This window comes from Solanum pennellii, chromosome 1 (genome assembly GCF_001406875.1).
Source record: "Solanum pennellii chromosome 1, SPENNV200".
Classification (NCBI taxonomy): domain Eukaryota; kingdom Viridiplantae; phylum Streptophyta; class Magnoliopsida; order Solanales; family Solanaceae; genus Solanum; species Solanum pennellii.
In genome coordinates, this window is record NC_028637.1 from 92,429,836 (window position 1) to 92,442,541 (window position 12,706).

A 12,706-nucleotide genomic window follows, 5' to 3' on the forward strand; every position below is an offset into this window, starting at 1 on the left:
AAGCAAAACAAACGAGCCTCCTAGTCAATTATGCCTCATTTGGATTTGTTAAGATTCAGACGTTTGAATCTAAATAAACATTTGAATATTAAAATATGATCTGTAAATCTGAAAATCGAATGACTAAGATTGTTTTGAACTTGTATATTAAATTATATATTATATTAATGAATTATTATAAAAGTTTCATTTCACCAAAAAAATTACTTTTTGATTAAAAATTAATATTTTAAATGTTTACATTCGATTGAAAAAATTAAATTATATAATATGCAAATAAAATTTATTGTAACATAAATATTTTTAAGATTCAACAAATACATCTTCTCATATAAGAATCATTCAACTAATTATATATTATATTAATGAATTATTATAAAAGTTTCATTTCACCAACAAAAAATGCTTTTTGATTAAATAGTAATATTTTAAATGTTTACATTTGATTAAAAAATTAAATTATATGATATGCAAATAAAATTTATTGTAACATAAATATTTTTAAGATTCAACAAATACATCTTCTCATATAAGAATCATTCAACTAATTAAATCTTGGTTTGATTATACTGGTTAGATATAAGATAATTTAATAATTAACTAAAAATTAGTAGGGTTAAATTATAACGTTCAAACGTTATAGAACATGTCAAATAATGAAAATATACAATTATCAAGTATTTTCTTTTCTTTGCATTAGTTGAAGTACAAGTTCTTTACACATATTGCTTTCGTCAACATGTTACGAAGCTCCACTCTTTGGTGGATCACCAATACCTGACTTAGAAAGGCGACCATCTAGGCAAGGGAAAGTGCAGTGCACTTGGTGCAAATGTCTTCCTTTTTTCATGATATACTAATGAGAATGAAGGGTCCTACCTACGCATATGATTGATAGAATCACTACATAGGGGGATGGTCAACTTAATGTGGGAGAGGCATGAGTGCAATTCAATATTGTGGTCTATCCGTTTGTAGTGAGTAGGGTCTCTTTCTCATTGATCAGTTCGCCTCCGCTCTATTGAAAAGTAGGAATTATCCGTGAACTTGCGGCTATCCGACTAGGTTCATTTGTTTCATCAAAGTATAAATTTTGAGGTGCAATATAAAAAAATGTTGTAACCGGAGTGTTTAGTCCTCATAGATATCAGGTGCTCCTATATATAGAGTTAAAAGATATATGGAGTATAAAGGATATGAGATTTTCTTTGGAGCTCGAGAGATGGAATGATAGGACCCACAAGTTTGAAATTTGCCGCTGGGGAATTCACACAAAAGGGAAAGAGGAATTTTCAACAAAAAAATGCTCTATAAACTGGATGTGAAAATACTTTCCATCAGACGACTTTTCATGTAACTCCACTCTCGACTTGGATTATATATCCAAAAAGGTCCACCCATGTTCTTTTCATATGCTACCTAGTAAAGACGTAGTTATGTGACGTGGATTCTTTCTTTTATAGTAGATGCCAAACCTATTGTGTCTCATTGACTAAGAAGGGGGAAAACACAACAATTACATGGATCCTTTCCCTTGGCCAAGTAATAATTTTTTATTATTATATACTTATACATATATTCCTTATCATTCTAATCTTGATATAGTTCCAAAATGACTATTCTTTGACTCTCCTATAGTTTATAATATATTTTTTCCATCTTGAATAGATATTCAACAAACTACCTAGCTTATCCAGTTGGCAGCTCCAACACTTCTTTGTGTTCTTCTTCCTCGTTAAATATTAATTGAGATGACTCACATTGCTTAAAAAAATCATCATATATATGCATCTTCATAATAAAATTATGAACTAAAAAACATGCAACATTATTCTTTTGAACATCAATTGGAAAAATGGAGGCATCTTGTCCAATATAGAAAATCTTGTTTTAGAACTCCATAAGCACGTTCTATAATATTTCTGGGTTGTGCATCACCATGCTTAAATTTTTCTTTCTTATTAATAGTCCGTGTAAAAACTCTATCTAGAAGCTTGAAATAGCTTCATTGATGTTTCTAAGAACAAGTAGAATTGAAGAAGAAGAAGCAGAATTGAAGAAGAAGGAATGTTGTTCTTGTTATTCTCACACTTCACAGATGCTACAAATGATATATATATACAGAAGTGCAGTAACTAACTTCTAACCTTCCACTCACACTTTCCACACATATACACACACACACACTAACTAACAGAATACAATCCTAACTAACCACGTGAACATGCTAACAAACTAACTGAATTAACTGAAAATGGGAAAGTTAACACTCCCCCTCAAGCTGAGGGGTGCAGGATGTTAAGCACACCTAGCTTGCCTAACAGATGAACATGTTGAGCTTGACTCAATCCTTTGGTTAACAGATCAGCAACTTGTTGATGTGTGTGTACATACTCTGTTTGAATCAACCCAGTCTTAACTTTATCTCTAATAAAATGGCAATCTATCTCGATGTGCTTGGTTCTTTCATGAAACACAGGATTCGCAGCTAATTGAATAGCAGATTTGCTATCACTCCATACTTTTATTGGCCTTTGTATTGACACATTGAGCTCATTGAATAAGCCTATCAACCATGTTACTTCTGCCACTGCTGAAGCCATGCTTCTGTATTCAGCTTCAGTTGAACTTCTAGACACTGTCTGCTGTTTCTTGGACTTCCAGGATACTAAAGAATCTCCAAACTTTACTATGTAGCCTGTTACTGACCTCCTAGTGTTAGGACATGCAGCCCAGTCTGAATCACACCAACATGTTAATGTTGTGGCTGATTGAGCCTTTAGCCATATGCCCTGACCAACTGTTCCTTTCAGATATCTCACCACCCTAATAGCTGCTTCCCAATGAGATCTTTTTGGATGTTGCATAAACTGACTTAGTGTTTGCACTGCATAACTAATGTCAGGTCTTGTGATAGTAGCATACATCAATTTCCCCACTAATCTTTGATAAGCTGAATTATTTGTTAGCACCTCATCTTCTTGTGATCCAGCAGTTTGATCAAACTCTACTGATGTCAACCTCAAATTAGATTCTAAAGGTGTGTTTGCAGGTTTTGCACCACTCAATCCTGTGTCAGAAATCAGCTCCAATATGTATTTCCTTTGATTCAAAATGACACCTGTTTTGGACCTTAGCACCTCAATTCCTAAGAAATATTTGAGTTCTCCTAAATCTTTGAGTTTAAACTTCTGATGCAATGCTTCTTTTGCTTCTCTAATTAACAACTCATTGTCACCAGTAATGAGTAAATCATCTACATAGATTAGGACAATAACCATCCCCTCTGGCTTCTTCAAAGTGAACAATGAGTAATCATAAGAGCTTTGGATGAAGCCTGCAGATAACAATGTGTTGGTCAATTTGATGTTCCATTGTCTAGATGCTTGCTTAAGTCCATACAAAGATTTGAGCAATTTACAGACTTTGGTCGATCCTTGAGTTCTGAAACCATCAGGCATTTCCATATATACCTCCTCATCCAAATCTCCTTGTAAGAAGGCATTGTACACATCCATTTGATAAAGAGACCACCCTTTTGAAACAGCCACTGCAATGACACATCTAACAGTCACCATTTTTGCTACTGGTGAAAATGTGTCATGATAATCCAATCCTTCTTGTTGACTATAGCCCTTAGCTACAAGTCTAGCTTTAAATCTTTCTATGTTTCCATCAGCCTTGTATTTGATTTTGTAAATCCATTTAGAACCAACAGTATGTTTACCTAAAGGTAAATCAACCACTAACCAAGTCTTGTTATCTTCAAGGGCTTTAATTTCCAACTTCATGGCCTCAATCCATCTTGGATCTTTACTAGCTTGACCAAATGTATGAGGCTCTACTGAATCTGAGAAATTGGCTAGATAGCTATGATATTTTGAGGACATATGATCATAACTAAGATGGTTTGCCAAAGAATACTTATTATTCTGTCCAATAGCAGTAGTCATATAATCCTTCATCCAAATAGGAGGTTTGGTGTGTCTAGATGACTTTCTAGCTGAAGCTGAATCAATAGTTGATTCTGAAACTACCATCTCTTCATTCTGAATGTGCAACACTTCACTAGGAACATCATTCAAGTTAGTGGAAACCTGTGTGCCTGCTAATACACAATCATCAGAAATTGTATCTTCTGGATCAGTTTCTTCTTCAAAGCTATCATGTAACAGGTCTTTGACAGGTTCTTGTGAGAATTTTGAAGTGGCAAAAGGAAAAATGTGTTCTTGAAACACTACATCTCTATTGACTAGGAACCTTCTAGTCTGTAAATCCATTAACAAATAACCTTTCTGAGTTTCTGAATATCCCATCATGATCACAGGTTTTGCCCTCTCTGAAAACTTATCAATTCTAGGAATAGCAGAAGCATAACCAAGACAGCCCATAACTCTCAGATGACTGATATTAGGAGGCTTAGAGAACATCATTTCATAAGGACTTTTGTTATGGAGATTGAATGATGGTAATCTGTTAATCAAATATACAGCTGCTTGAACACAAATTCCCCAGAATCTAAGTGGCATACAAGACTGAAATCTGATGGCTCTTGCTACATTCAATATGTGTCTATGCTTCCTCTCCACTACACCATTTTGTTGTGGTGTGTGAGGACAGCTACTTTGATGTATAATGCCCAGGCTTGTAAACAATTCTTTGCATTGAGAGTTGAAGAACTCTGTTCCATTGTCTGACCTTACTATCTTGATGATACATCCAAATTGATTCTTTATCAAAGTAAAGAAATTCCTTATAGCTACTATAGTTTCAGATTTGAGCTGTAACAAATGTATCCAAGTATATCTGCTGTAATCATCAACAACTGTAAGAAAGTAGTATTTCTTATCAAATGTGGGAACCTTGTATGGTCCCCAAAGATCCATGTGTACAAGTTCAAAGCACTTAGAGGTTTTTGAAACACTGATAGGAAAGGAACACCTAGTTTGCTTAGCTAATGGACAGACTGAACAACTAGTAAGCAAATCAGTGTTTTTATCATGTAACAGATTTAAACCATGTAGTACTTGGTTTGATGGATGTCCAAGCCTTCTATGCCACAACTCACAGTCTTGTAATGATACCTCTGCAACAATTCTTTGAGGATTTTGAGCTTCACATCTGTCCTTCATGCTAGAATCATTTCTGAATATGTATAAGCTCCCTTTTTCCCTACCAATCCCCTTCACCCTGCCACTGTAAAGATCCTGAAATATACAGAACTCAGGGTAAAAGGTGACAAAACAAGACAGCTCCCTAGTTAACTGTGATACAGACAATAGATTGAATTTGAATTCAGGCACACACAACACATCTTTGATTACTTCATTGTTAAACAAATGTGTGTCTCCTATGTGTGTTATAGAAGCCTTGTCACCTGTAGGTAAGTTCACCTTGTCTTGATGAGAACCAGCTATACACTTACCATTTTTTAGTAAATGCTCATTTGTTGTGATATGATGAGAAGCACCAGAGTCTATTATCCAACAATGAGAGGCAATATTAGTTGAAAAACAATTTGCCATACCTGTCATGTTGACCTGTTTCACTTCCTTTTTATCCTTTCCCAACATATCCATTATTTGCTTGTATTCTCCATCAGTAAATGCATGTCCTCTAGCCACAAAAGCATTGTTTACTTCATGATGACTAGTAGAAGCTTCTCCAGAGTTCTCTTTGCTTACATTGTTAGCCTCTCCAACATAGTTATGACCATTTCCTCCATATGAAGAATTCATTTGGCCTGACCTTGAGTTATTGAATCCAGACTTCTTTCTGTGTTTCCAATCAGCTGGATAGCCAATTAATCTGTAACAATTCTCTTTAGTTGTGTCCTGTGTATTGACAATGTTCACATCTCCTTCCCTTATTGTTCTGATTTCCTTGATTATAATTGTTTCCTCTGTTAACACTCATAGCTACTACATCAGAAACTTTATTAGAAATGGACACACAAGCAGTTTGTTGTTGTAGTTCATCTTCTATAATCATAGCATAAGCTTGATTGATTGTAGGAGTAACACCTTTTAGCAGAATCTGTCTCTTAGCCTGTTCATACGATTCATTCAAACCACTAAGAAACTGAATCAATCTGAGCTGGTACAGATGATCAGCATACTCTTTGGACTTTGGACAAGCACAACTAGGAGATGGTACAAGTGCATCATATTCCCCCCACAAGTTTTTCAATTTGGTGTAATATGATGAAACAGATTCAGTACCTTGTGAGAGTGTGTTGATTTCTCTGTGCAATTGGTAGATCCTCATTCGATTGCCTTTGTCAAACCTCTCCTTCAAGTCTTGCCAAACTGTATAAGCACTAGTAGCATACACTATTCCATTTAACAGATCTTCACTAACTGAATTCATCAACCATGATAATACGATTGCATTACATGTCTCCCATTGCTCATGTAACTCATCTCTATACAAAGCCCTGCTACAAGCTCCTGTAACAAATCCAATTTTCCTCTTTCCTGTCAAAGCAATCTTCATCGACCTACTCCACACTCCATAGTTTTCAGGCCCTGTGAGTTTGATTGGAATCAAAACTGCACTTGAAGCATCTGATGGTCCTATGTAAAGAGGATCATTTGGATCGATTCTTCCTATAGCCATTGTTGTCTTCTTTGCAGCTTACACGATTACTATCTACTGCTGCTCTGATACCATGAAAAAACTCTATCTAGAAGCTTGAAATAGCTTCATTGATGTTTCTAAGAACAAGTAGAATTGAAGAAGAAGAAGCAGAATTGAAGAAGAAGGAATGTTGTTCTTGTTATTCTCACACTATACAGATGCTACAAATGATATATATATACAGAAGTGCAGTAACTAACTTCTAACCTTCCACTCACACTTTCCACACATATACACACACACACACTAACTAACAGAATACAATCCTAACTAACCACGTGAACATGCTAACAAACTAACTGAATTAACTGAAAATGGGAAAGTTAACATCTACCCCTAAAATTAGCCAAATTAGATTTATTTTTTTTTGATAGATTTCTTGATTTTTCGGAGTTTCATTGATACTAATTAAATACACGCTCTCTAAACCATAAGATAAGTAGGCCTCTCTAGACTATACAAGTGCGCATTGAGCCCTTGCTAAGGTTTTTAGTTACTTAGGAACTTCAAAGCTAATGAAAATGCTTTTATAGTACTTAATTATTTTATGTAGCGATGATTTAGCATTAACTAAGTTTTTATTAAATCATACACTCACTTAAAAATGTGTTTACTTTTGCACTTTATAATGATTTAAACTCTAGTTTATGAAGAACTATTGTTGTAACATCTTGATGACTCAATGAAGTTATAATATTGACTAATGGCATCACACAACATACATGAAAAGATGAAAAGATGTCTCAATAGGCTTAAGTCATTTGCGGCCCCTTGAAGTCGTCCGCATAAATCACTTATACACGTCAACTAGGACTAGTACTTATTGAACACTTCTTTTGCCATATCTGGTGCACGTATCTGATCTTTTGGTGGTGGTTGTTCTGTTGCTTCTGACTGGGACAAAGCTGTCGATGATTGTGTCTAAGAAACTGAAATATGCTCGTCTCCATGGCTTTCGAACTAGCAAGATATAATAAGGAACAAGAATACCTGTAATAAAACCCAATCCAACACTAACATAAAACCATTTATCAGGAAATTCATCACTGTTGTCATTCTCTAGTACTGTTCTATTGTCCGAGTTTCCATTTTGACATAGTACTACAAGTGGAGCTCCACAAAGATGGGGATTCCCCTCAAACGCGGACACTGTAAAAGTTGTCATCTGCCCCTTATAAGGAACCATACCGGATAAGTTGTTGTTTGAGAAGTTAATATAGCTCAAGAATGACATTGATTCCATGCTTGATGGGATGACACCAGACAGGATATTACTCGAGAGATCAAGCGATGCTAACTGATGTAAGGTTGATATGTTTTCTGGTATTTGTCCACTGATTTGGTTTCCAGACAAGTTCAGAACTATGAGGCCATGCAAGTTTGTCAATTCCACAGGAAATGCTCCGTTGAGGTTGTTTCTCGACAAGTCTATTGAGGTAAGAAGTGATAGAGTCTTGGTGTACTTTTGGAACTGGTTTTTCAAATTCACTACCAAGCTTTCGTCATAGTAAATTCCTCTGTACTTCCCGTATAACAGATATTCATTCACTTTTTTCTCTTGTACCATGGCGTTCAGGTCTCCTATGCTTGTTGGAATGGCGCCAGTGAAGTTGTTTTCTGCAAGATCAAGCACCTGCAATGAACTCAGTTTTGACATTCCTAAAGGAAGTTCTCCGGAAAATGAATTTGACCTTAAGCTGAGGATTCTAAGATTTTGAAAACCATCAGATATCCACGAGGGGAACTTTCCGGATAGTTTGTTGTTGCCTAGATCAAGTGTCTCCAAACTAGATAAATTTTTCAAAGAAATTGGAACCCCTCCAGAGAATTTGTTGTCATTTAAGTGCAATGACTGAAGCTGAATCAATTGGCCCAAAGAACTCGGAAATGAGCCAGATAGAGTATTGTTCCCAAGGTCTAAAGCTTTCAAGTAGGAACACTCCCCTATGCTCGTAGGGATACTTCCTGTTAGCTTATTGTTTGATAGATCAATGACTTGAACAAGAGTCATTTTTCCTATAGTAGCTGGTATTTCACCCGAAATTTCATTACTCGAAAGAGACAGAAATATCAAGTCTGGCATGACTTCGGAAATATTCTGAGGGATGAGACCTTGGAACATATTGTTTGAAAGATCAAGCAATTCAATTGAGACACTGGTTAATGGAATGGTTCCGTTAAATAGGTTTGAACTCAGATCAATATCTGCAAAGGAGAATACTGGTAATGGATTTGGTAGAGTACCACTTAACTGATTAAAAGAGCAATTCAGCAGTGATAAATTAGAAGAAATTTCCCAAAACCAGCCTGGAATGGAATCTGAAATACTCGCGTTTGAAATGTCTAGGAACTTGAGCTCTTTCTGAGACTTGAGCCAAGTAGGAAAAGAAGGACCTAAATGGCAAGACCCCATGTCAAGATTTCGAATCTGAAACGGAGGAATCCAGTTGGAACTAACATTCAACGTCAAGGAGTTGGATGAAAGGTCAAGAATCTTTACTTTGCGCAGGTTCTTAAAATGAACTTCTGATAGAGTACCTGTGAGGAAATTAGAAGAAAGATCAAGAACAGACAATTCAGAAAGCTTTCCAAAACTCTCCTGTAGAGTACCATTTAGCTGGTTTCCTGAAAGTCTCAAGTTGGTCAAGTTTTGAAGCTTTCCGAAAGAAGCTGGTATAGGGCCTTCAAAAAAGTTGGAAGCTAATCCAAGTTGTTGAAGATTTTTCAACTGACCCAACCATCCTGGTATTTTACCAACAAGACCATTGCTGCTCAGCTTTAAGTACATCAAACTAGGCAAAGGATTCTTCGAATCACATTTCTCCATTCCTTCGAGTTGTTCAGGTAGACCTCCTGTCAAGTTGTTTCCTGTTAAATCAAAGTTGATTAAATTGCATAGTCCTCCAATAGTTGCCGGTATTCCACCTTCAATATTGTTTAAAAAGAGATCGAAGTGAGTCAGATAAGTCATATTCCCAATGGATCTAGGCAACTTCCCATGTAGTTGGTTTGAACCTAAATCGAGAATTTCTATCTGTTTCCAGCTTCCTCTAAATAGCTCAAGGCAATTAGCACTAAGGTTCTTGTTTAGCGCAAGGTTCAAGTATCTTAACCTTGGAATCTCACTGATGCCAAGTGGAATTCTTCCTCTGAAACCAGAGTTGCTTAAGTCTATATATTCAAGACTGCTGATATTTACAAGCCAACTCGGGAACGTTGAGTTGAAACTATTGAAACTAAGATCAATAACAGCTAATGAAGTGAAATTGACAGGAGTAAGATATGAAATCGAACCAGATAAGCCACAAGATGAAAGATGCAATTCTTTCAAATGTGGAAGCTGGTTTAGCATTTCCAACCAACTCAATCCTACCATAGAGAGATCTACTTGATTCATCCCAATATATTTTGAAGAAACAAGGCCAGTTACCCAGTGAAAACTTTCAACAGTCAATGCTGAGAACTCTGAAGAAACATCAAGATACTGCAAGTTAGTAAGGTTTCCCAAAGTAGGAGGTAATGTACCGAAAAAACCAGCTTTCGAAAGATTCAAATATTCCAAATTCTTCAAAGAACCAACAAATCTTGGAATTGGGATTCCACCAAATGTGTTTAGACTCAAATCCAAGTATCTTAAAGATTGGATTTTTACCAAAGAAGGCCTAATCTCCCCACTCAAGTTCCAAAATCCATACCTGGTAACATCAGCAGAATCGACAGGAAATGGATTGTGAAGGTCTATTTTGATAACAGAACCAGTAGCATTACTGCACCCTATTCCTCTCCACTTACAACAGTCTCTTCCTTTCCACGACGAAAGCCGGTTCTCAGGATCATTCAGGCCATTCTTGAAATCAAACAGTACTTCAAGATCACTAGCTGAACAACTTGTAGCAACATTTTGTCCTTTACAAGCAAATTCTACGGTCATCGAATGCAAAATGACAACAAACAGAATACACACTTGGAGCCTCTCCATCAAGTCCAAATCTTTGGATGTAGAATAAGCACAACACCTTATTCTTCAAGAGGGGATTATAAGTTGGTTGAAAATAAATGATGTATTAGCAATTAGTACCTTACTATTATCAAAATGGTTGTCACTTTCCATCATTTGTTGAATAAAGTACAAATAAAGGGATAAGCAAAGTCAACTGGTCTCTATTATTATAAGTACAAGATCTGAAAATGATTTTGTCATGTTTTCTTTGGCATCAATCTTTTGTATTTTGTCGTTAGCTTTTGTTCTTTATATTATCAAGTTTTCAGAAGTCAGCAACATAACAATAAACAAAAACAGAAAATATAAAGGGAGAAGGTGTAGTGAACTTTCCAAGTTGACCATTACAGATAAATTCTGAATTGTCTAGTGTTGAACATGTGGTTTTTATGTAAAAGTTTCAATCTTTATACATAAAATTCCATTCTGCAAATTTCTTGGATCCTGGTAAAATGATTCTCCAAACTTGCAAAAGCAGACAACAATGTAATTAGGGTTTGGAGAGGTTAGTTTGTTCTTAGATATTATCCCTGCCTTGTTGTCCCTATACCTTGCGAGCTAGAGAGATTGTTTCAGATAAGTCTTCGATTCAATTAAATAACATGATTGAAAAAAAAAAGACAAAATGCTAATACTGGATAGGATAAAGCATTTTGAAAAAGGATAAGTGATCATAATAAAATAATACGATAATCCAAGTATAAGGAGCAATAAACACTAACAAAAATCTAAGAAATAAGAAAATACAAGAGTAATAATATGACTACTAGTATGGAGGGATAAGTGAGACAACACTCAACTACCGATTAACATTCTGCCTAGGGGGTGTCAAATGGACAGATTAGGTTGAAATGAACCAAAAGTATTTACATACTACAATTCCAAGTTCGTTACAAACTTAAGTACTTTATTAGTTGTATCTAATCGAATAACGACTTATTGATATTGTGTCTCTGTAGTCATTGAATAGAAATTAGTGCTATGATCGCGCCCCACAAGCACCCATGACTCAACCTTTCTTTTGCTCTTCCTTTGATTTGTTTCCACGAACACGTCATTTAGGAATTAGGAGTGCTCAGCTTTGCAAGGTAGTCCTTGTTGATTCACATGAAATTTCATGTACCACATGCTCCTATCAATCATTAGGATTATTAATTATTAATTAATAAAGATTGTGAGTATTGAAAAGAAGCTAATACTTCACTATATATACTATAATAACTTAGGAACCCCTTTTCATTATTAAAAATATTATAATTTTTTATAAAAGGTGATTTAACGTCAGGGGCAGGATACCTAACAAAGAAATCTGGACAATTATTTTTCTATGAGCCAATAGATAGTGCATTCAGAGCCTTGGCGCAGAGCTCTATTGGAGTAATATGAGAGAATGTGATCCAATTATCTTTTTCAACAGGGTGATCATAGTGAGATATAGTGATGAAATTGAGTTTCAAATAAAAATATAGCAAGTAGGGAAGACAAACGTTATGACATGGGAATCTACATTAACTTAATTAGTTGTGGGTGGACGAGAACTTAGTAATTGCTTAGATTTGCATTTATTGTGGAAATCATTTTTCTACATTTAATAACTCTTTTTCTTTCTAACACATAATTTTCGATCAATTTATTTAACATTTCCTTTTTTGAGGACAATTTAACACGTCTAACTTGTGTATTAGATATACAATATCCTATCTCGTGTATCTAAAAATCTTGGTTCTCACTATTGGGTAAAATATGTCTCATTCAATCTCTTTGATACTTTCTGATCATGTTCATGGATTAACGAAAAATGTGTAAAAGCTCTATTTGTTTTTGTCATTTTATGAGTTTCTTCCTAGAATAAGATACTTGGATCAAAATAGCATTTAGAGAAATGTTCTAACATAGAGTAAACAATTCATTGCTAGCAGTTAAAAGATGAACGCCTAATTACAGTATCACGGAGCTCTATCAATGGAAGTCAATTGAACACCATGATTAAAGAGTGGGTAAATGGATTAGGGCACGTCTCGCCAGTGGAAAGTAACAAGGTTAGTCTCCCCCTCCCCCCCCCCCCCC

General features: G+C 35.4%; 1 protein-coding gene across 1 annotated transcript; it reads right to left on the bottom strand.

Annotated features, from left to right (window-relative positions):
- Positions 1-7,314: 7,314 nt before the first annotated feature.
- LOC107029511 (receptor-like protein EIX1) lies at positions 7,315-10,729 on the bottom strand. Its single transcript, XM_015230943.2, has one exon. It carries the CDS (start codon positions 10,616-10,618, stop codon positions 7,460-7,462), a length of 3,159 nt encoding a protein of 1,052 aa, XP_015086429.2. The 5' UTR covers positions 10,619-10,729; the 3' UTR covers positions 7,315-7,459.
- Between the last annotated feature and the right edge of the window lie 1,977 nt (positions 10,730-12,706).

What these genes read in the sequence shown, in the direction of transcription:
- LOC107029511 (XM_015230943.2), bottom strand. Translation starts at nt 10,618, where the DNA reads ATGGAGAGGCTCCAAGTGTGTATTCTGTTTGTTGTCATTTTGCATTCG.